We start from the raw sequence: 23277 nt of genomic DNA on the forward strand, positions 1-23277 counted from the left end.
TAGATTAGATACACTGTTGCATAGGCTAGGACCAGGAACACCACCTGGGGGAGACAGAGAGAGAGAGAGAGAGAGAGAGAGAGAGACAGAGAGAGAGAGAGAGAGAGAGAGAGAGAGAGAGACAGAGAGAGAGAGAGAGAGGGGGGAGAGAGAGAGAGAGGGAGGGAGAGAGGGGGGGAGGGGGAGAGAGAGAGAGAGGGAGGGAGAGAGGGGGGGAGGGGGAGAGGGGGGGGCGGGGGAGGGGGAGGGGGGGGCGGGGGAGGGAGAGAGAGAAAAGGGGAGAGAGAGGGGGAGGGAGAGAGAGAGAGAGAGAGAAAAGGGGAGAGCGAGAGAGAGGGAGAGGAGGAGGGAGAGAGAGGGAGGGAGAGAGAGGGAGGGAGGGAGGGAGGGAGAGAGAGAAGGGGAGCGCGAGAGAGAGGGAGAGGAGGAGGGAGAGAGATGGAGGGAAGGAGGGAAGGAGAGAGAGAAGGGGAGCGCGAGAGAGAGGGCAAGGAGGAGGGAGAGAGAGGGAGGGAGGGAGGGAGGGAGAGAGAGCAACAGAGAAAGAGAGAGAGAGACCACCAGTGAGATATGAAAGTGGAAACATGCCTTCATATTCATGTGTGTGTGTGTGTGTGTGTGTGTGTGTGTGTGTGTGTGTGTGTGTGTGTGTGTGTTACCTTCATGACAGTGTTGTATGCAGAGATGAAGACGGTGAACAGGTCCAGATATCTGGTAGTGAAGACCAATGCGAAGAGCACTTGAGACTTCCCTGAGATACCTACACACACACACACACACACACACACACACACACACACACACACAAAGTTATCACTCACTTATTCACTCTCCTCTCTCATCATTACCAGCACTGGATCTTAATGGTGTCTCTGTCAGATATCTAGTGCACTACATAGTGTGTATACTGTATACAGTGTATAAGGGGCTTAGGAGATTCTACTTGTTTTGGTGTACTTGTTAAAGTGCAGTTATATAGTAGGGTACTGCACTAGGAGTGCACTAAACAGGACGTTAAAACACTAATTTTATTCACTATGTAGTGCACTTATAGACAATACCCCCTGCTACCTTCCTAACAGCTCCTCCTGGAGATAAAGTGCCCTAGCACCTGCTCCCTGACCTGTCAGAGTGCACTACATAGTGTGTAGGAGGAGGTGATATTCATCACGTCTGTAGTGCACATACTGCAGTCAGTTCCCTAGATGGAGTGCACTACATAGTGTGCACTGATTACTGTTCAGGACGTGGCCTATTACACCTCCTGTAACTGTACATTACACCTCCTGTAACTATACTGTAACTGTACATTACACCTCCTGTAACTGTACATTACACCTCCTGTAACTGTACTGTAACTGTACATTACACCTCCTGTAACTGTACATTACACCCCCTGTAACTGTACTGTAACTGTACATTATACCTCCTGTAACTGTACATTACACCTCCTGTAACTGTACATTACACCTCCTGTAACTGTACTGTAACTGTACATTACACCTCCTGTAACTGTACATTACACCTCCTGTAACTGTACTGTAACTGTACATTATACCTCCTGTAACTGTACATTACACCCCCTGTAACTGTACTGTAACTGTACATTATACCTCCTGTAACTGTACTGTAACTGTACATTACACCTCCTGTAACTGTACATTACACCTCCTGTAACTGTACTGTAACTGTACATTATACCTCCTGTAACTGTACTATAACTGTACATTACACCTCCTGTAACTGCACTGTAACTGTACATTACACCTCCTGTAACTGTACTGTAACTGTACATTACACCTCCTGCAACTGTACTGTAACTGTACATTACACCTCCTGTAACTGTACATTACACCTCCTGTAACTGTACATTACACCTCCTGTAACTATACTGTAACTGTACATTACACCTCCTGTAACTGTACATTACACCTCCTGTAACTGTACTGTAACTGTACATTATACCTCCTGTAACTGTACTGTAACTGTACATTACACCTCCTGTAACTGCACTGTAACTGTACATTACACCTCCTGTAACTGTACATTACACCTGTAACTGTACATTATACCTCCTGTAACTGTACTGTAACTGTACATTACACCTTCTGTAACTGTACATTACACCTTCTGTAACTGTACATTACACCTCCTGTAACTGTACTGTAACTGTACATTACACCTTCTGTAACTGTACATTACACCTTCTGTAACTGTACATTACACCTCCTGTAACTGTACTGTAACTGTACATTACACCTCCTGTAACTGTACATTACACCTCCTGTAACTGTACTGTAACTGTACATTACACCTCCTGCAACTGTACTGTAACTGTACATTACACCTCCTGTAACTGTACTGTAACTGTACATTACACCTCCTGCAACTGTACTGTAACTGTACATTACACCTCCTGTAACTGTACATTACACCTCCTGTAACTGTACTGTAACTGTACATTACACCTCCTGTAACTGTACATTACACCTCCAGTAACTGTACATTAAACCTCCTGTAACTGTACTGTAACTGTACATTACACCACCTGTAACTGTACATTACACCTGTAACTGTACATTACACCTCCTGTAACTGTACATTACACCTGTAACTGTACATTACACCTCCTGTAACTGTACTGTAACTGTACATTACACCTCCTGTAACTGTACATTACACCTGTAACTGTACATTACACCTCCTGTAACTGTACATTACACCTCCTGTAACTGTACTGTAACTGTACATTACACCTCCTGTAACTGTACATTACACCTCCTGTAACTGTACTGTAACTGTACATTACACCTCCTGTAACTGTACATTACACCTCCTGTAACTGTACATTACACCTCCTGTAACTGTACTGTAACTGTACATTACACCTCCTGTAACTGTACATTACACCTCCTGTAACTGTACTGTAACTGTACATTACACCTCCTGTAACTGTACATTACACCTCCTGTAACTGTACATTACACCTCCTGTAACTGTACTGTAACTGTACATTACACCTCCTGTAACTGTACATTACACCTCCTGTAACTGTACATTACACCTCCTGTAACTGTACTGTAACTGTACATTACACCTCCTGTAACTGTACATTACACCTCCTGTAACTGTACTGTAACTGTACATTATACCTCCTGTAACTGTGCTGTAACTGTACATTACACCTCCTGTAACTGCACTGTAACTGTACATTACACCTCCTGTAACTGTACATTACACCTCCTGTAACTGTACATTACACCTGTAACTGTACATTACACCTCCTGTAACTGTACTGTAACTGTACATTACACCTCCTGCAACTGTACTGTAACTGTACATTACACCTCCTGTAACTGTACTGTAACTGTACATTACACCTCCTGCAACTGTACTGTAACTGTACATTACACCTCCTGTAACTGCACTGTAACTGTACATTACACCTCCTGTAACTGTACATTACACCTCCTGTAACTGTACATTACACCTGTAACTGTACATTACACCTCCTGTAACTGTACTGTAACTGTACATTACACCTCCTGCAACTGTACTGTAACTGTACATTACACCTCCTGTAACTGTACTGTAACTGTACATTACACCTCCTGTAACTGTACTGTAACTGTACATTACACCTCCTGTAACTGTACATTACACCTCCTGTAACTGTACTGTAACTGTACATTACACCTCCTGTAACTGTACATTACACCTCCAGTAACTGTACATTAAACCTCCTGTAACTGTACTGTAACTGTACATTACACCACCTGTAACTGTACATTACACCTGTAACTGTACATTACACCTCCTGTAACTGTACATTACACCTGTAACTGTACATTACACCTCCTGTAACTGTACTGTAACTGTACATTACACCTCCTGTAACTGTACTGTAACTGTACATTACACCTCCTGTAACTGTACATTACACCTCCTGTAACTGTACTGTAACTGTACATTACACCTCCTGTAACTGTACATTACACCTCCTGTAACTGTACTGTAACTGTACATTACACCTCCTGTAACTGTACTGTAACTGTACATTACACCTCCTGTAACTGTACATTACACCTCCTGTAACTGTACTGTAACTGTACATTACACCTCCTGTAACTGTACTGTAACTGTACATTACACCTCCTGTAACTGTACTGTAACTGTACATTACACCTCCTGTAACTGTACATTACACCTCCTGTAACTGTACTGTAACTGTACATTACACCTCCTGTAACTGTACATTACACCCCCTGTAACTATACTGTAACTGTACATTACACCTCCTGTAACTGTACATTAAACCTCCTGTAACTGTACATTACACCCCCTGTAACTATACTGTAACTGTACATTACACCTCCTGTAACTGTACATTAAACCTCCTGTAACTGTACATTACACCTCCTGTAACTGTACTGTAACTGTACATTACACCTCCTGTAACTGTACATTACACCTCCTGTAACTGTACATTACACCTGTAACTGTACATTACACCTCCTGTAACTGTACATTACACCTCCTGTAACTGTACTGTAACTGTACATTACACCTCCTGTAACTGTACTGTAACTGTACATTACACCTCCTGTAACTGTACATTACACCCCCTGTAACTGTACTGTAACTGTACATTATACCTCCTGTAACTGTACATTACACCTCCTGTAACTGTACATTACACCTCCTGTAACTGTACATTACACCTCCTGTAACTGTACTGTAACTGTACATTACACCTCCTGTAACTGTACATTACACCTCCTGTAACTGTACTGTAACTGTACATTACACCTCCTGTAACTGTACATTACACCTCCTGTAACTGTACTGTAACTGTACATTACACCTCCTGTAACTGTATATTACACCTCCTGTAACTGTACATTACACCTCCTGTAACTGTACTGTAACTGTACATTACACCCCCTGTAACTGTACTGTAACTGTACATTACACCTCCTGTAACTGTACATTACACCGTCACTGAGTCTGTTCAGTGTGTGACGTGTCAGTTCATGCACGAGCGGACCGGAGTGCGCGCGCGTTAATCTTACCTGCGCAGGACTTGGACCTCCAGATCTTCATGAAGAGGATGATGATCGCGAGCAGATGCGACACGTCACCAGCCAGGCGGAACACGTTCATCCTCGCGCGTCAATAAACAACAACAACAACAAAACAAAAAAACCCGGAAAGAAAAAAATAAACCGGATGTTAAAATAATAAATAAGGACGCTGTGCAGGAGGTCTCGAGCTGATCTCGCGTGCAAACTTTCCCTCTGATCGGCTGCTGCCTCTCTGGAGTAATAAAGCGCGTGCTGTTAGTAAAGCGCGTGCTGTTATATATTCCGCTGTCCTGTAAAAGATGTGCCGTTAATCCCGCAACATTAACACTCTGTTCCCTTCTGTCTGTCTCTCTCTCGCTCTCTCTGCCTTCCTGCGCGTCAAGTCGGTAGGTGACGTGGCTGACGGAACCCCCTCCCTCACGCGCGCGGAGGAATTCCTTCACCCGGGACGAAAAGCATGAACCCGCGCGCCTTAAAGGGGCAGGACACCATTTAAACAGGGCTGAGTGCTGTAGTGTTCACATTAGCATGGAACCTGAACACTTACACTGATTAGCATCGGCTTAAAACTGCTCTGTTTATCCTTCATGTACGGTGTAGATGTACATCATCATATAAAATATTATATAAAGTATAAATATAATACAATAAATCCTAACAAAAACCCAAAACAATCAAGTCTCTTAATGTGTAAACATTCCAGTTCTGGAAATTAGTTCCTTTTTCAAATCCAATTCCAATCTTTGCTATTTGTTACAGGATGTAATATCCAATTATCCTTCTCCAACATCCGAACCACAGTCCGGTACTGACACTGGGTTTGGATTGGTACCATGTCTAGTTTGTAATGATAATGAGTCTTTATTGATCACATATACAGTAGAGCGCAGTGAAATTCTCTTCTTCGCATACCCAGGAAGTTGGGGTCAGAGCACAGGGTCAGCCATGATACAGTGCCCCCTGGAGCAGAGAGGGTTAAGGGCCTTGCTCAAGGGCTCAACAGTGACAGCTTGGCGGTGCTGGGGCTTGAACCCCCGACCTTCTGATCAATAACCCAGAGCCTCAACCTCTAGTAGTGTGCTGATACAGGAATTAGTGAACTGGACCCCAAAACATAACACAACAGGTTCTAGAATTCACACTGAATCTGAAACGGTTCACTTTAGATCCTGTGTAGGCCAGGGATTCCCACTCGTGGACATGGAGCGCACTATATGTAGGGTATAAAAGACACTGTTTTATGGCCTTCTTAGTGAATTTATATAACCACTTGAACAATAGTTTTAACTATAACACAGTTATAAACAGTTTTTGTGCTCGACATTCTAGAAAAATCCATTGACTTTCAATTTATTAAATTGACTCATTTTACTGTAAAATAAATTTCACATAATCCAACTATTCAAATATTCAGCTCATGCAGCCATTTAATTCTTGCACTTTCAATCATCCAAACTGACATTAATTATAGTCCTACTGGTTTTTCAATTACTGAGGTTGGGATTTAAAAAAAAGTCAAATAGGCTAAAATAGGCTAATGTCTAAACAAACTTAAATATTAATAATTTAATATTTACCCAAACGTGGGTTGTGATTTCCACAAATACAATAATAGAAAAATTCACCCCCCCCCCCCCCCCCCCCCCCCCCCCCACACACACACACCCACACACACCCACACCCACTATGCTTCACAGACCTCTGGGGATCCTGGGGGTCATTCGGAGAAGCACTGCTCTGTGTGTACAAAACCTAGCTAACTACACCATAACACCAAGGTGTTAGTTAGCAACTGTAGCATGGTGACAGTGATGAACTCGTCCAAATCCAATACAGTTCAGTTTTTCCCAAAACTGAAATACCTCACAAACATTGGCTTCACTCCTCTAAATATCATGTACTGGTTAGATAATACCCAGTGTTAATTATAGAAATGCTACAGCCACTGACTAACCATTTCTAACACAGTAGTATCTGGGTGTAGTAGTAGGCACAACGTTTTACAGTTCAAGCATAATCTGATATGTTTATCCAGAAGAGGCTGAAATGATCAGTTTTAGTACAGAGATAATATTTTATTTGGTCTGAATTGAGAGAGAAGCACACACACACTGCAGATCGTGACTGAAATAAAATAACAGCGTAGCACCTGTAGAGGATTCAGTTACCCCAGCTCTCAATGGAGCAATGAGCTTTCTCATTATTATGACTTCATAAATGGTTTGACGTTTTCTTGAAGCAGTGAAATAAGGCTTCCATAGTTGTGCGTGCATCGTTCATTTATTATACATACCATAGTTGTGCAAAGATGACTGTAAAGTGAAGCCCTGAAGATTATCCTGCACTTAGAGGCAGATTCAGAACTAATGATAGAAGACATTTGGAAGAATAAATACTGATGGGACAGTCCAGGGTCTTCATCTGAGGAACAACAAAACTAAGATTCTTTGGGACCTGCAGATTCTGACATATTAACGTCTAATAGCAAACCAATCAGACTATAGGTAGTGGTCATAGATATGGCAGTTCTAAATCACAATAATGTCCAAAAGGATTGTGAGAACCTGGAGAAACATCAGGACCTGAAAGAGGAACTCGAGTGTATATGGAAGTTCGAAAGCATCAGAGTCTCTTTATTTGGACTTGGTCATGAGTTGACATTACAAGGATGCAATACATGCACGTGTATTCATATAGGGATTGGGGAAATGATGTCTTGATGGGGTTACTTATCGAGTCCTAACTAGTCAATGAGATTCTTTGAGTGTTTTGAGTTTTCGAGTCATGATGGTGAAATTAGGAAAGTGAAGTTTCAGAGGTAATATCTGCTTATTTAAGGCTTATATGTTGAAAAATATATCCTTATTTAACTGTCAATAACACAGTAAAGCAAACATTAATAAAATCGCTCTGGAACTGTAACGTTGTTTGAATGACTGTGCTATCGTGTTTTAGCGATTGGTAAATTTTCAGATCCTGTAATCCATTAATTTGTAAACCGTACATGGATTCAAGTGACTTTAAATAACTTTAATTGCCTAGAAGGATAGGCACTGATTTAAATTATGTCTGAAAAAGAGGCTGCATTACTGGGGCATTACGAGGTCATTACTCCACTCTCTTTGGGAGTTCGTATGGACCTACACCATCAATACAATCATTTATACGATCCGACCAATTCTCCTTTGATTAGCTTTTAAGTCCACAAAAAGCCGCAATTTCTTTCAGCTCTCACAATGTGTGTGAATGCATTTTTTGCATGTAAACAAAATATTAGGGAAAAAAAACAGCGGATCAATCCTGTAATGCAGGGTGACAAGACATTAATTTCCAAGCCCTATTGAATATTTAAAAAGATTAATTAACACCAGAAATGGCAGGATATTTAAGAGAAATGGAGGACAACCCAGAACAGGATGGGTTTCCTGTTGAACCTGGTTCCTTTCAAGGTTTCTTCGTCATGGAGCATGACCTGAGCAGAGTTGGGGCAGGAAAAAAAAAACAAACACTGTGAGTAAGTAAAGAGCAGGAAATGGGACGCAAAACCGAATATGAACAGAAATCCTTCTGTAAGTCATAACTGATTTGAGGGGAATAGAAAGCCTTTGTTTTATATGAGCTCAGAAAAAAATACAATAAAATAAAGGTCATCTCCTTCCCTGTCCAACAGAGGGAGACAGAGTTGCTTCTTTCCCTCTATGTCTTTCACTTTTTCTCTTACAGTTAGCATCTATGTGTACTTTCCTGAGAAAGAGATGCAACTCTTCCTTTGGAGTCATCACACTGCCAGATTATTTGTGAATAGATTAGCTATGCAGAATGTCCTTTTTATTGTTATTCCTTTAGTGTCTTCACTGTGCTTCTGAAACTCCTTGATATGGTGATGCTGAGGTAAGCGTACTGTCCTGTGTGCTGCACAAGTGACCGCAGCAGCAGGGCATCTGCACCGAGCAGGAATTTCACTTCCCTGTCCTGTAGGATGAGTCTGGAGGGTGCAGACTGTTCCACCTGCACCAGTGGATCATTAATGTAAATGTTGGACAGTGCTGGACTCAGACTGCCTCCCCTCGTTCCTGTACAGTTGTTTCTAGAGTACATAGATGTCATCATCTGTAGCAATCTGCAGCTTATATATTATATAGTATCTAATGCCAATATGTATAGTCTGAAATGACAATTTGACTGTTGCTCAGGACATTAATTTGAGTAAAGAAGGTCAGAATTGAACTGTTTAAGATGTCCTTCCCCAGGTTACTGCTTACAATAATGCCTGTGATATTGCTCGGTCTGAATTGAGGATAAGGTTGTAGATCTTGAGCAGTGCTTTCTGAAGCCCATGTGTGCAGTATTGGAGCATTTCAGTCCTGATGCTGTCAGGTCCACAGGCAGCTTCTACGGTTCCTCCAGTGTTATTGTAGAATGGCTCTCATAGACTCTGCCACAGTTCACCACCTGAAGTTACATTATTTAATCGATCATGTTTAATATAAGTTTGGTTCTTGCTGATCCAGGCAAGTTTATTGCTCAACAAATCAGGACGTCCTAAAGATTGTGTGTAGGATAAAGAAACACTCCAGCTTGTATGATAATCAGGATTCATTCAGGATGTATGAGGATTTTACACTGTATGGCCAAAAGTATGTGCACTCCGACCATCAAACCATTTTCCTTCACTGGAACTAAGAATCCCAAACATTGTTCCAGCACGACACAAAGTGCACACTGTGCACAAAGCGAGCTCCATGAAGACGTGGGGTGTGAAGCTTGGAAGAAGGTAGAAGAACTCGAGTGTCCTGCACAGAACCCTGACCTCAACCCAAGTGAAAACCTTTGGGATGAACTGGAATTGGAGTCTCCTCACATCAACATCAGTGCCTGACCTCAACCTCACTAACGCTCTTGTAGCTGAATGATCACAAATCCACATAGCTGCACCCCAAAATCTAGTGGAAAGCCTTCCCGGAAGAGTGGAGTGCATTATAACAGCAAACACAGGGAACAACTCCATATTAATGCCCATTGTTTTGGAATGGGTTGTTCAGTAGTCAGGTATCCACATACTGTTGTTTGTCCTTTTAGTGTATGTAGAATAAGATGCTGTAAAAAGGACGGGGTGTTTTAGTGCACTCGTGTCCAATCTGCAAATGCCCAGGGTTTAATTCAAACCAAGCAGGCCACACATGACAGCTGATAAAAGGCTAAGATGAACTGATAAAACAGGTGGAATCAGGTGTGGCCCATTGTGGATAAGATTGGACACCCTGGTTTCAAAGAAGGAATGTGGTGGTAATGGATTTTGGGGGAGTGTTTGTTTAAAGGCTCTGAAAGATCAGAAACATGGCTACGCATTTCTCTGGTGCTGAAAGTGACTAATCTCTGAGTGGTTTAGATCCTCGTCTTTTTAAGGGGATTCTTCTGGAGGAGTGAAAACACAGAGCCATGTGTCTGTCTCTGATATGCCTGCTTTTGGCTGAAGTGTTAGCCAGCAGCGGGATCGTCCTGATTTAACTATTGAAATGAGGTTGGCACACCATGTCTTCTCTCTCTCTCTCTCTCTCTCTCTCTCTCTCTCTCTCTCTCTCTCTCTCTCTCTCTCTCTCTCTCTCTCTCTCTCTCTCCTCCCACACACTTCTGCAGTGGCTTTCACTTGTGTCATATATGTGGATATTCACTCCCACCTGCCCACTGAGTGCTGAGCGGGAGACGCTCTACCATATAATTTACCCTCTCTCTCTCTCTTTCTCTCTCTCTCTCTCACACACACACACTCACACACATTTCCATAGCAACCCTTTAGCTGCTTCTCTGAATCCCCAGCAGCAGGCAGGGCCCGGAGAGACAGATGTCAATTACCAACCAGTCATCACTTCATATGGACATGAAAGTTATAATAAAGTCATAATTTCACCAAAGCCTCTGAAACAGACGTCAGACGAGAGAGTGGCGACAGTGTACACATAAAGCTGTGTGTACGAATGTGTGCTTGTATATATATATATATATATATATATATATATATATATATATATATATATATATATATATATATATATGTGTGTGTGTGTGTGTGTGTGTGTGTGTGTAATCCACTGTATAGAGGACAGAGTTATATAAACATCCGTTATAGTTGGAGTTCCTCAGGCAAGAGAGAACGTGACAAAGAGACAGAGACACACACTCTATTTCTGTGTGTGTGTGTGTGTGTGTGTGTGTGTGTGTGTGTGTGTGTGTATTTGAACACACATATATGGATTACATGAACCATTATTAATATATATTTTTTAAAGTCTCCTGAAAGACATGCAAATGCCATGGTCATGTTATGTCCCTGATGTCCATCAGCATGTCTATAATTTCCGCTTTCTAGCATGTCTGTGATTTATGCTGTACAGCGTGATTGTGATTTACAATGTACAGAGTGTCTGTAATTTACACTGTACAGCATGTCTGTAATTTACAATGTACAGAGTGTCTGTGATTTACACTGTACATCGTGTCTGTAATTTACAATGTACAGAGTGTCTGTGATTTACGCTGTACATCGTGTCTGTAATTTACAATGTACAGAGTGTCTGTGATTTACGCTGTACATCGTGTCTGTAATTTTAAACAGTACAGCGTGTCTGTGATTTACGCTGTCCAGAGTGTCTGTGATTTACACTGTACAATGTGTCTGTGCTTTACGCTGTACAGCGTGTCTGTGATTTACACTGTCCAGTATTTTAAACCGCTTATAATAAACGGACAAATATTTCTGTCTTGTATAATTTATATACTTCACTGGTTTACTTTGTTGAGTTTTTTCTGCCCTGGAGCCGAAACTCTTTATTCGATCTGTCTCTGACGTCAGAATGGCAGCTTGCTGTTGCATGCTCCAATAGGAAACGACTGGTCATCTGTTGCCGTGTCTCTTCTTTAAGATGGATGTATTTTAACAGATCAACATGACTGACAGTTTACATTATACACTGTGACACTGAAACCAGTAACTCTCCAAGTCTACTTCACCAACTTTAAAAGGACTAATTACTCGCTCTCTGTTTCTGTTCCTCTCTCTCTCTCTCTCTCTCTCTCTCTCTCTCTCTCTCTCTCTCTCTCTCTCTCTCTCTCTCTCTCTCTCTCTCACCCCCGCGCCTGATACACAGTATTCTAGGACATGAGTGTGTAATGGAGAGAGAGAGAGAGAGAGAGAGAGAGGCAGGCTGTGTTTGGAGGAGATTACCATGCTACAGAATTCACTTCAGAGACAGACGGATTACTGAGAAAGCAACAAATGAATATATTTTACATTAACAGACGGTCTGGCATGCTTATCTGTGATCAAAGTTAAACACGGATTTATCATTTTGAAGCGTAAAAGAAACCTCTAATTACAACTGAAAGAGAAGAAAAATCTCATAAGACTCATCAGGTAAGCTAGAGTGTATTATAGTCAGTTGATCTGTGTATTTGTTTAGCAGAAACGTTTAGCATTGTGCAGAAGGTGTTATCACTTATTACCCATTAACATGAGAATTACTTAAAATTTTTCATTAGCCACAAATTTGTTTAGTCAAGTACTTACACAAGGACAGAATTATACCAAAAACAGACACACAAAAAAGTATTTATTCCAAGAGAGATGTTCAATATTGTTCAAAATGTGGTTTAAGTAGCAGCTGTACCAAGTATAAAATTATCTCCTTCAATATAAGTAAAAGGTAAGTGCATAATGTGCTCTTGAACAGTATTTTGGGTATAAGAAGGCTCCACACATTTCAGAGGTTGGCATGATTGATACCAACCATCCTGGGGGGAAAAAGCTTTTCTGCATTTTGCTGTTCTCATTTATCCTGATCTAAAAATAACAGCTTCAAAATGTGGGTAAAAAGGTTTCCTGGTCCTGGAGATGTAAAGGACCTGGAGATATGCAGGTTCTGGAAGGTGGATAGGTTATAGCTGATTATCGTTTTGGCTGATCGGATGATGTGTTGTGACCTGGCTTTGGGCTTGTACGGTGGATGAGGTGAACCAGACAGTTATCAAGTAGGTGAGATCTCCATAATGAAAGTGTATCACTGGACCAGTATTGACTATGGCAAAATTTTTAATTACTTCAGAAAGTAAATCCTCATCAAGGACTTAGTGAGAAGGGTAGCACAGTTCAAATACCAGGACTGCTGGAGAACCATTGCAACAAGGCCCTTAACCTTCAAGTTGCTTGGATAGAGATCCTCTCTATATCAACTGTAAATTGCTTTGGATTAACCCTTTGGAGTCTAAGGTATTTGTGTGTTATTTTTTCTGCCATAGATGGTTTTGCTGTATTATGCTACCTTAAAAAAGTTTTACAAGTAATTTATTCAGCAGAACCTCAGCCTTTAGAAGTTATCATTTTTATACACTTAGATGCTAACAGTAAAAAAGTCTGAGTATAAATGCATCTGAGTAAATGCAGCAATAATCAGTATCTGGCAGATTTGAGAGTTGTATTGCATTTTTTATTAGGAGGCAAATCACAGAAGGTGCGTAGGCACCCTGTCGTTATTCTACTTTCTCTTCTTTTTCTTCTTCTTCTGGCTGGGATGTCTATGGCAGCCCATAGAACTATTTGGTAAAAAGATGTGAAATTTGGCACACTGATTGGAGAGGGTCTAAGGAACATTCTGACCAAATTTAGGACAAGTGCTCCCAACACTCTAGCGCCACCATCAGGTCAAATTTGGGCCTAATTTGGAAGTATTTTATGGTCATAACTTTTGAACCATGTGTCCAAAAGTTAAAAGCCAGGCATCTCTGGATTCCTTGGGTTGAGACGAGTTCAAGGCACCATATGACTTCTACCTAATTAGATTATCTGACAACTTGGATTTTGTCAAAAACTGTTTTTTTGTTACTCCTCTTTCAAATTGTGTCCAATCATCACCAAATTTGGCCCACTTCAAAGCATCCCAAAAGGTATCCAAGAATTTTGAATATTCCAAATGGTTTGTCCGTAATGTGCCAGTGAATCTGACAGCAAAGCTGCCAAACATGAAGTGAGGCTGTATCTTAGCAACGACTTTGCCCACTGAGACAAATGTTGGTTGGCATTTTCAGAACCATGACCTGAGGCTATGCAACAAATTTCATAACAGAGCCACTTACTGGTCAAAAGTGACAATTACATGACAAAAATGCAAAAAAGATTTCTCTGTTCATTTCACACTGTCACTGTCTCTGAGTTTTTCATGAGAATATGATTTCAAATCATTTGGATGCAGAGACTCATCAGTTGATTGCTAAAGAGGGATAAACATCTGGTGGAAGTTTTAAGGTCTGGGCTTCTCCTAAAGTCCACATTTTTCCCAACTGTCTTCTGGGAATTGATTCTAAGCTGCTGTAGATACAGCAGGACAGCAGTTGTCCAAAGGTATTCATCCAGTCAGTGCTTTGGAGAAAACCAAGACGAGGTAACAGCACACAGCCCTGAGGTACGCCATTGTTAAATGTTAGTGGATTTTTAGTGGAGTAAGTTTTCTTTGTGAGAAAGCCATTGATCCTCCTACCAGAGGGTCGAACATGTACAGCAACAAACAAGTAGACCCATGGTGACTACATCATACACGGGCAAACTACTTTGTATCCACCATTAGGTCTGTGCTGGCTCTGAGATATCATCACAAGTCTCTGAAAGGACTTCATGACCACTAAGATCAGACCTGTGCCTCATTAATTAAGACAGCACTAATGGATTTCTTGGGTTATGGTGGATGTTTAGAAGCAGCCCGGAGTGATGCAAAGGTCCAACAATTGGATGAAAATCTCTCTGAGTGGTTGACAGCATGGTGCCTCAGCAATGGAGGGCTTTACTGAAGAAGGTGTGTTTCCATCTAGATTCAATAAACTTTTGAGGGATGCAGAACTTTCCAGAACAAGATATCAACAGTCCCAGGAAAAGTTTCTGGTGTTTGTTTTCACTGCATTGCAGGAACCATAATTATTATAGAAAATAACATCACAACTAACTTTGATTAGCCTGATTATATGATAAAATTGAACCTGTGATATTCGTTTTGCGTTCCTGCACAAATACGGACAGTGCAGTTCCATATGTTTTGCCATGAGATTCTTAACATTCAAAAACAACTGCATGGTGGAAATAGTCTGCTTTTCTGGTCATTTTTTCCTGTGCAGCATCTAATATAAAACATGTCCAGATGCAGGTTTGATAGTTACTGCAAGCTCCACCCAAGTAGATCATGGTTTGCAGAAAACTCTGAAGCAGGAACTAAAAAGGTTTCTGGAAATACAGCACAGGAACTTGGTTAATTCTGTGGAAGTCTGAGTAAATATCCTGAAACATCCTGTGGGTTCTTGAAAAGGTTCCCGCACTGGAAACTTGCCTGGAGTATGGATCAGGAGCTTGATATATGTAGTCTTTCCTAGTTTCCTGTCATTTTAAAAAGTATGTTGACATCCTTCTGTGAGTGGGCTGTATGTGAGGTGTGATAGAGAGGGGGCTGGACAGAGAGAGTGTGTTCCTATCCAGATTAAACGATGGGTCTCTGGGTACCGCAGTTCTGCAGCCCTAATTCCTTTTCTGGTTTGCACTTGGCCGCTTTAAAGAGACTTTTATCCCAGTTTCTGTAGTTTGCATCTCCTACAGACTAAATTGTGTGATTATCCTATCTAATTGAAGTGTTACTGGGAATACACCAATCCTCACTTAAGCTCTGGATGATGTCACTCTGTCTGTGATTTCATTCAGGCTTGTGGACATGTTCTAGTCTGCAGAATTGGAGTCTGAGACAGAAAGAGAGAGAGAGAGAGAGAGAGAGAGAGAGATGTTGTCAGTCCTAATTATCTTTACGCTGTGTTCACTCCCCCTCTGTGCTTTAACAGGTCGAGCGGTCGATCAGCAACTCCAGTGCAAGGTCACATTAGTGTAACAGAGCATACAGTGGACATTTACATGTGAAACAATGTCCTAGCTTTATATGATTCCACCAAGTGATACATCATATATTTCTCAATCCCATAATTCTGTTCAGAGCAGAATTCCTTGATGAAATACAAACACAAATGAAAAAAAAGTCTTTCATGCATCTTAATCCTGTTCTCTCTCTCTCTCTCTCTCTCTCTCACACACACACACACACACACACACACACACACACACACACTCACAGGCACACGCATGTTCAAGGTTTGACCTGTCTTAGTTCTGTGTATGATATTATCATTAGAAGATGGAGATTAGGAGACACTTTAATCTATCGTTGTGGTTTAAGATGGAAAACAGGAACTCATATCAACAGATTAATTCTGCACTCAAGGATTAGATTTAACCAACAAGACAGAACTTTAAACTAAATACAGGAGTTAAAACACGCCGTGCTGAGTACAATTCTGTACAGCTACTTTATAAAGCTGTTATGCAGAAGCTCCTGGGTTACATTACATGATGTTCTGTACACAATAATACATAATACATAATGATGGGAATATTGTAGAACGCTTGAGCCAGAGAATTGTATGGGGAACTAGCAGAGGATTTCAGGACAGGGTTCTCTGGCCTGTGCTGAGTGAAATATGCAGGAATGGGAGAATACCAGATGCATGATGGTGTACACTTTAGATCTCCTATCAAGATGGCTAGGAGATCTGTGTCTGGTGATACAGGACATTAGAAGTTCAGAACTCTTTAAATCCTCTCACTGCCCATTGACCCTGTCCAGATGTGCCTCCTGAAAGTGACCACTGTCTCCTAGAGTGTGTCAGTCAGCCTCACCTCCCATACTGCTCTCAGCAAGGAGAATTAAATGGACCTTCAGATGCCTGCATGGCGGCATGCGTGAACATTGTATTGGTCCTAGGATGAAGTTGAATTTATGTAAAATTCATGGAAGGAGTCTCCAGTGTCAGCACTGTGTAACTGTCAGGGCTGTAACTTTATGCATTCTGACAGCTTCAGCACAGAGGAGTTTACACTTCTTTACTGTTTCTCACTAACACCACACACTGCGATTTTTTTTGTCTTATTAACTTGGAGATAGAATAAAGAGAGAGAATAGAGAGAGAGAGAGAGAGAGAGAGAGAGAGAATAGAGAGAGGGATGGTGAGGGAACGAGTGTTTATAGCTGCTATAATGTAAGTGACAACAGGAACTGATTCATTTCCCAGAAAATGAAATGTAACTGTAAATGGATAAAAAGTATGACGTGACATTCTTCAATAAATAAAAATTGTAATTGTTGGTAAATTGCTGTGACTGATGAGGACACACAGGTGACTGATGTCTGTGTTTTTATTTCATTTCTCCTTTGTTTGTGTTTACAGAGTTAAACAGAGACATCCACAGAAACAGGAAGGCTGTAGGAGCTCAGACTCAGTATAAATATAAATGAAGTAAAATGAACAGCTTGTGGGGGCACGGTGGTTTCCTCCCCCAGTCCAAAGACATGTGCTGTAGGCTGATTAGCATCTCTAAATTGTCTGTAGTGTGTGAATGTGTGTGTGGTTGTGCCCTGTGATGGGTTGGCATCCCGTCCAGGGTGGGCTCCAGGCTCCTCGCTACCCTGCGTAGGATAAACACTACAGAAAATGGATGCATGGATGGATGGAACAGCTCGTGTGAGACAGTGGGACGGGTTTCCTCCAGGTGGAACATGTAGTGAGCATTGTCTGTGCTAAATGACCAAAACCTGAGTTACTGTGAAGGACAAAGTAACAGGACGACAGAGTTGACTACAGTTATCTTTACTCAGTGATAAGAGTGATACAGAGTGAGAGACACGCCCACAGAGAAAGACACTGTACTGAGACTATAAAATCAATGTGTCAAAATTTAACAGAAGTGAGGGGGTTGGTGCTGTTGACACTCATGAACATGCGGACCTGTGTGGGACCATCCTGCCCCGGTGGGTGTATAGTTCCCTGCTGGAGTTACACACTTCCACAGGAGAATCTGTAGGAGAGAGAGAGAGAGAAGGTCAGAGGTCACTGGTCAACACATGATGAAATTCTAAGCTGCCTACTGGGAAGCATTAATGTCACCAGTATTCCTCGCCCTCCCTCTGCCCCACCCACTGCCCCGCCCACTGTCCTGTATGATCTAGCTGCTAGGGAGGCTGAAAATACTGCCATTATACCCCGCCCACCGAGTCTATATATACAGCTGTCTGCCTGTCTGAAAATTTACCGGTAGACCTTGTGTGTGTGTGTGTGTGTGTGTGTGTGAACCCCATTTCTCCATTATAGAGAGCGAGGTCTGTGTAAGATGACGATGATGACGATGACGTTACCCCACCATTTCTAATTGTGTCCTTTTCCCTCCTGCAAATTTCCACCATTACTATATTTAACTCTCACATTGACCCAAATAATCACGATCTAGACCAGCCAAACACACACACACACACACACACACACACACACACACACACACACACACACACACACACACACACCTTACTGAAAAAGTTTACAGGAGAACTGCTTTCCGCTGCCTGTGCAACTGTTTCAACTGTTCAGGAACTCATTGTGTCTGTCCCTTTGTCCCTGCAGGTTTGCGCTGTGTGTGTGTGTGTGTGTGTGTGTGTGTGTGTGTGTGTGTGTGTGTGTGTGTGTGTGTGTGTGTGTGCGTGTGTGCACTGCTGGGTTCTCAGGATGCCGATCCCAGATCTCTGAATCTTTCCTGATGCCTCACTTCACTTCCTGATCTCCAACAGTATGAGTAGCAACAGAACCACCAGGTAAACACAGTGTGTGTGTGTGTGTGTGTGTGTGTGTGTGCGTGCATGTGTGTAGTAAGTGTGAATCTGTTTTTATGTACATTAAGGCTGTGACGATATATTCATGTATTATACAGGTGCATGCCAAAAAATTAGAATATTATGGAAAAGTTGATTTTCTTCTGTAAATGAATTGAAAAAGTGGAACTTTGATATATTCTAGATTCATTACACATAAAGTGAAATATTTCGTCTTTTTGTTTTAATCTCGATGAGTCTTACAGCTCACGGAAATCAGACATCCAGAATCTCAAAATATCAGAATAAAGAATTTAGAATAGAGAAATGTCGACCTTGTGAAAAGTATATTAATTTATGCGCTGATACTCGGTCGGGGCTTTAATCCTTTTTTGTCTTGTATTAACTTCAAGAGAGGGAATAAAGAGAGAGAGAATAAAGAGAGAGAATAAAGAGAGAATAAAGAGAGAGCGAATAGAGAGAGCGAATAGAGAGAGAGAATAGAGAGAGAGAATAGAGAGAGTGAATAGAGAGAGAATATAGAGAGTGAATAGAGAGAGAGAATAGAGAGTGAGATAATAAAGAGAGAATAAAGAGAGAGAATAGAGAGAGAGCGAATAGAGAGAGAATAGCGAGAGAGAATAAAGAGAGAGAATATATAGAGAGAATAGAGAGTGAGATAATAAAAAGAGAATAAAGAGAGAGAATAGAGAGAGTGAATAGAGAGAGAATAGAGAGAGAGAATAGAGAGCGAGATAATAAAGAGAGAATAAAGAGAGAGAATAGAGAGAGTGAATAGAGAGAGAATAGAGAGAGAGAATAGAGAGAGAGAATAGAGAGCGAGATAATAAAGAGAGAATAAAGAGAGGGAATAAAGAGAGAGGGCTGTGAGGGAACGAGTGTTTATAGCTGCTATAACGTAAGTAACAACAGGAACTTGTTTCACAACATTAAATGTAACTATAAACAGATAAAAGTAAGGTGTCGTTCTTTACTGAATAAATAAATGTAATCATTGGTTTGCTGTGGTGTAAGAGGAATAAAACACTTGGGGACGTGCTGTAATAGGGAAATAATCAACGTCAGGGTGGTAACAGAAACTCCACTTCATCACACACACACACACACACACACACACACACACACACACACACACACACACAGGTTTATTAGTTATATAAGTATTACCGTGGTGACTTTTGAGCAGATTATCAGGTTTTAACAACGTTACAACAACGTTCCACTGCAACCACGAAAAAAATATAACATTGTGATGAGTTTTGTTTTTATGGGTGTACACAAATATAACTACAAAATACAGGATAATAATAAATAAGGACATTCACTATGTGTGTGTGTGTGTGTGTGTGTGTGTGTGTGTGTGTGTATTAGAAAGGGAAAATGTCAGATTATAATCTGTAAATCTGCACTGACTGCAATCCTCCTCATACGGCTAAACACAACTCACCTTCGCAGGTAATCCTCTCTGGAGGAGAGAGCCAGTTAACTCACACACACACACACACACACACACACACACACACACACACACACACACACACACACACACACACAGTAATGTCCCAAAAGGTTCTTTTTGGGAGTTTTTTGGCCATATTTTTGAGGTAGTTTAATCCAAAAGCGTTAGCTGTGTGGAATGTTAGCGTTAGCATTGATATTAGCTTTAGCTGTGGCTAATATGAGTCATGGTTTAGCCGCTAGCATCTGTGGAGTTAGCGCACTATGCTTAGTCATTATGTGCCCTTTCAGAGGGACACTGGAAAGAACAAGCGGGATGCGATGAGATTATGGACAGTGTCTTAACACTCGTCCTCTTCCTGTCTCATCCCTCGCTCCACTATTACAATGCCACCCAATCGCATCCTGCGTTTTTCTCTCCTCCATTTTCTACCTTTTCTTTTTTAACAGCAGTGTGAGTTGAGACTCTACAGTCAGCTGATTATTTATTATACAGTATTTGTTTTGACTATTTGTTTTTACCCAGAATTCCTTGCTCTGTCATTCCACAGGTACAGCATTGTTTCTCCGGATGAGGAAAGGCTGAAGATCTCCAGTCTCGGGCTTCACAACGGCCACAGCTCACCTGGGAGCGCCATGAGCAGCGCCATAACTAGTGTAGGTGGCTACAACATGGAGAACAGCTACAATGGGAAAATCTCCACGAGGGGGCGTGGCCAATTGCGGAGCCGTTTCGTTAAAAAGAATGGACAATGCAATGTTGTTTTCTCCAACATGGAGGACAAATCACAGCGCTACCTGGCTGATATATTCACAACCTGCGTGGACATCCGCTGGCGCTACCTACTGCTCATCTTCTGCATGACATTCATGGTGTCGTGGTTGATTTTTGGAATTATTTTTTACAGCGTGGCTCTCGCACATGGAGATTTTGACCCTGATCGCCACGTGAGAGGGCAACCGGGGGCAGGAGCACCAGGTGAGGGGCAACAGAAGGAGTGGAAACCATGCTTGCTCCACGTCGAAGGTTTTCTTGGTGCCTTCCTTTTTTCAATTGAAACTCAAACAACGATTGGATATGGCTGGCGCTGTGTCACCGAGGAGTGCCCAGTTGCTGTGGCAACAGTGGTGGTCCAGTCCATTTTGGGATGCATCATTGACTCATTCATGATCGGTACCATCATGGCCAAGATGGCGCGACCCAAGAAGCGAAACCAGACACTGCTGTTTTCCCAAAATGCCGTTATAGCGCTGCGCGATGGGAAGCTGTGCCTCATGTGGCGTGTCGGAAATCTCCGGAAAAGCCACATCGTTGAAGCTCATGTCCGAGCACAGCTGATTAAACCCAGAGTAACAGAGGAGGGCGAGTTCATCCCGCTGGAGCAGACGGACCTGAATGTGGGTTATGATGAAGGCACTGACCGTCTCTTCCTCGTCTCACCTCTTGTGATCGTCCACGAGATTGATGAAGACTCACCGTTTTGGGCCATGAGCCGCTCTGACCTGGAAAACGATGTCTTTGAGATTGTCGTGATTCTCGAGGGAATGGTAGAAGCCACTGCGATGACCACGCAGGCAAGAAGCTCATACCTTTCCCATGAGATCCTTTGGGGTCACCGCTTTGAGCCGGTTGTGTATGAAGATCAGGATCGCTACCAAGTGGACTACGCTCGCTTCCACAAGACCTACGAAGTTCCTTCAACTCCGTCATGCAGTGCTAAGGAGCTCAGTGAGTTAGCGAGTCATCAATCATCCAAAGCGTCATCACAATCTGGGACACCGATTAGTCGCAGGGCACAATTCCTGCGACCACCTTGCTCACCCAGCGCATTCTGTTATGAGAATGAAGTGGCTCTGTACTCTGGGGAAGAGGAGGATGAGGAAGGGATAAATAAGAGCAGAGTGGAGGAAGGTCTAACTACACTAGAAACGGATCTGACGGTGCTAACCACTACTGGTATTCCGCCAGAATTCCAGAAAATGTTCCAGGACACTCCAACAGTAACTTCTGGAAGCAACGTCCTCTGTGTGCTGGACATGGACAATCAGATGGAGTTTGATATCCTTCAGACATCCATTCCTCTCGATCCTCTGACCTACAAGAGCGAATCAGAGATATGACACTATGGATTTGGAGGTGATTAGAGGTGTTTCCCAACAGAGTTCCACACTCTCCCCTCGTTTTAGAATGACTAACACAAATGAAGTTGATGAAGGGAAAAGGGATTATTGTGTCGGCATTTTTGCACATTTTTCAGAGATTTGGATTTGTCAGTAAACTGTATATAGAAACGATTTGCCTGCTTGAATTTGTATATTTCCTCGCTCTGAAGCTCTTGAGATTCTTTCTGAAGACATAAAAAGTGTGACTGTCTTCTGATCCAGGTGGTTCTCACTTCAGAGTCTTTACTGGTACTGAAAGGATCATGTGATCCATGAGGACTGATCACAATCGAAGAAGATGAGATGATGAACTCTGAAATATAGATGCAAAGTTATTTTAGTGATTTATCCGAACAGGATAATGGAAATAAACAAATTAAACAAATAAATATAGACGTTACCAAAGGAGGAAATTCACACAGGACAAGATGAAAACTCTCATCAAACAACATCTCACAACGAAAATTGTATATCAGAAAAATGAGTTTATTTAAGGCACTACTTTATCTTCTAGGGCACTGTATAGGTTAGAGTTATCCATGCCTGGGGCGTCATAACCATTCACATGTGCCACGTACATTTATTTTTGAGCGCTGAGATAGTATTTAAATAAAATCTATTCACATTAATTTGTTTATTAGACCATTCCAGTATTTTCTCTCACCAGATATTCTGAGTCACGGCTCATGTGAACACCGCCCGTTGCCTTCATTCAGTTTATTATTAACTCCAGTAAAATAGCAAAACATAAACTAATGCCACAGAAAACAGGCTAAAACTGAGCTAGCATAGCAAACAGGCTAAAACTGAGCTATCATAGAAAACAGGCTAAAATGGAG

At 41.8% G+C, this 23277-nt stretch overlaps 2 protein-coding genes across 2 annotated transcripts in view; one reads left to right on the top strand and one right to left on the bottom strand.

The window, feature by feature from the left end:
• The window catches only part of kdelr3 (KDEL endoplasmic reticulum protein retention receptor 3), a 9689-nt gene extending 4192 nt beyond the window's left edge, over positions 1 to 5497 (bottom strand). The window contains exons 1-3 of the mRNA XM_053684015.1: positions 5073 to 5497; positions 660 to 760; positions 1 to 44 (exon numbers count right to left, since the gene is read on the bottom strand). The exon at positions 1 to 44 is cut by the window's left edge and continues 115 nt beyond it. Of these exons, the coding sequence (XP_053539990.1) occupies positions 1 to 44; positions 660 to 760; positions 5073 to 5163 (236 nt within the window). The 5' untranslated portion in view covers positions 5164 to 5497. The remainder of the gene's footprint in view (positions 45 to 659; positions 761 to 5072) is intronic.
• Positions 5498 to 20604: 15107 nt separating this feature from the next.
• On the top strand, positions 20605 to 22558 carry kcnj4 (potassium inwardly rectifying channel subfamily J member 4). The gene is made up of 2 exons (XM_053684214.1): positions 20605 to 20729; positions 20827 to 22558. The coding sequence occupies exons 1-2, from the start codon at positions 20605 to 20607 to the stop codon at positions 22394 to 22396; spliced, it is 1695 nt and encodes a 564-aa protein (XP_053540189.1). The 3' UTR covers positions 22397 to 22558.
• Positions 22559 to 23277: the final 719 nt, after the last annotated feature.

Source organism: Ictalurus punctatus, chromosome 12 (assembly GCF_001660625.3).
Source record: "Ictalurus punctatus breed USDA103 chromosome 12, Coco_2.0, whole genome shotgun sequence".
NCBI classification, from domain to species: Eukaryota; Metazoa; Chordata; class Actinopteri; order Siluriformes; family Ictaluridae; genus Ictalurus; species Ictalurus punctatus.

Excerpts from the sequence above, each read along its gene's own strand:
- kcnj4 (XM_053684214.1), top strand. The coding sequence starts at position 20,605 with ATGGACAGTGTCTTAACACTCGTCCTCTTCCTGTCTCATCCCTCGCTC. Across the intron at positions 20,730-20,826 it reads TTTTCTTTTTTAACAGCAGT|GTACAGCATTGTTTCTCCGG; the intron begins GTGAGTTGAGAC and ends GTCATTCCACAG.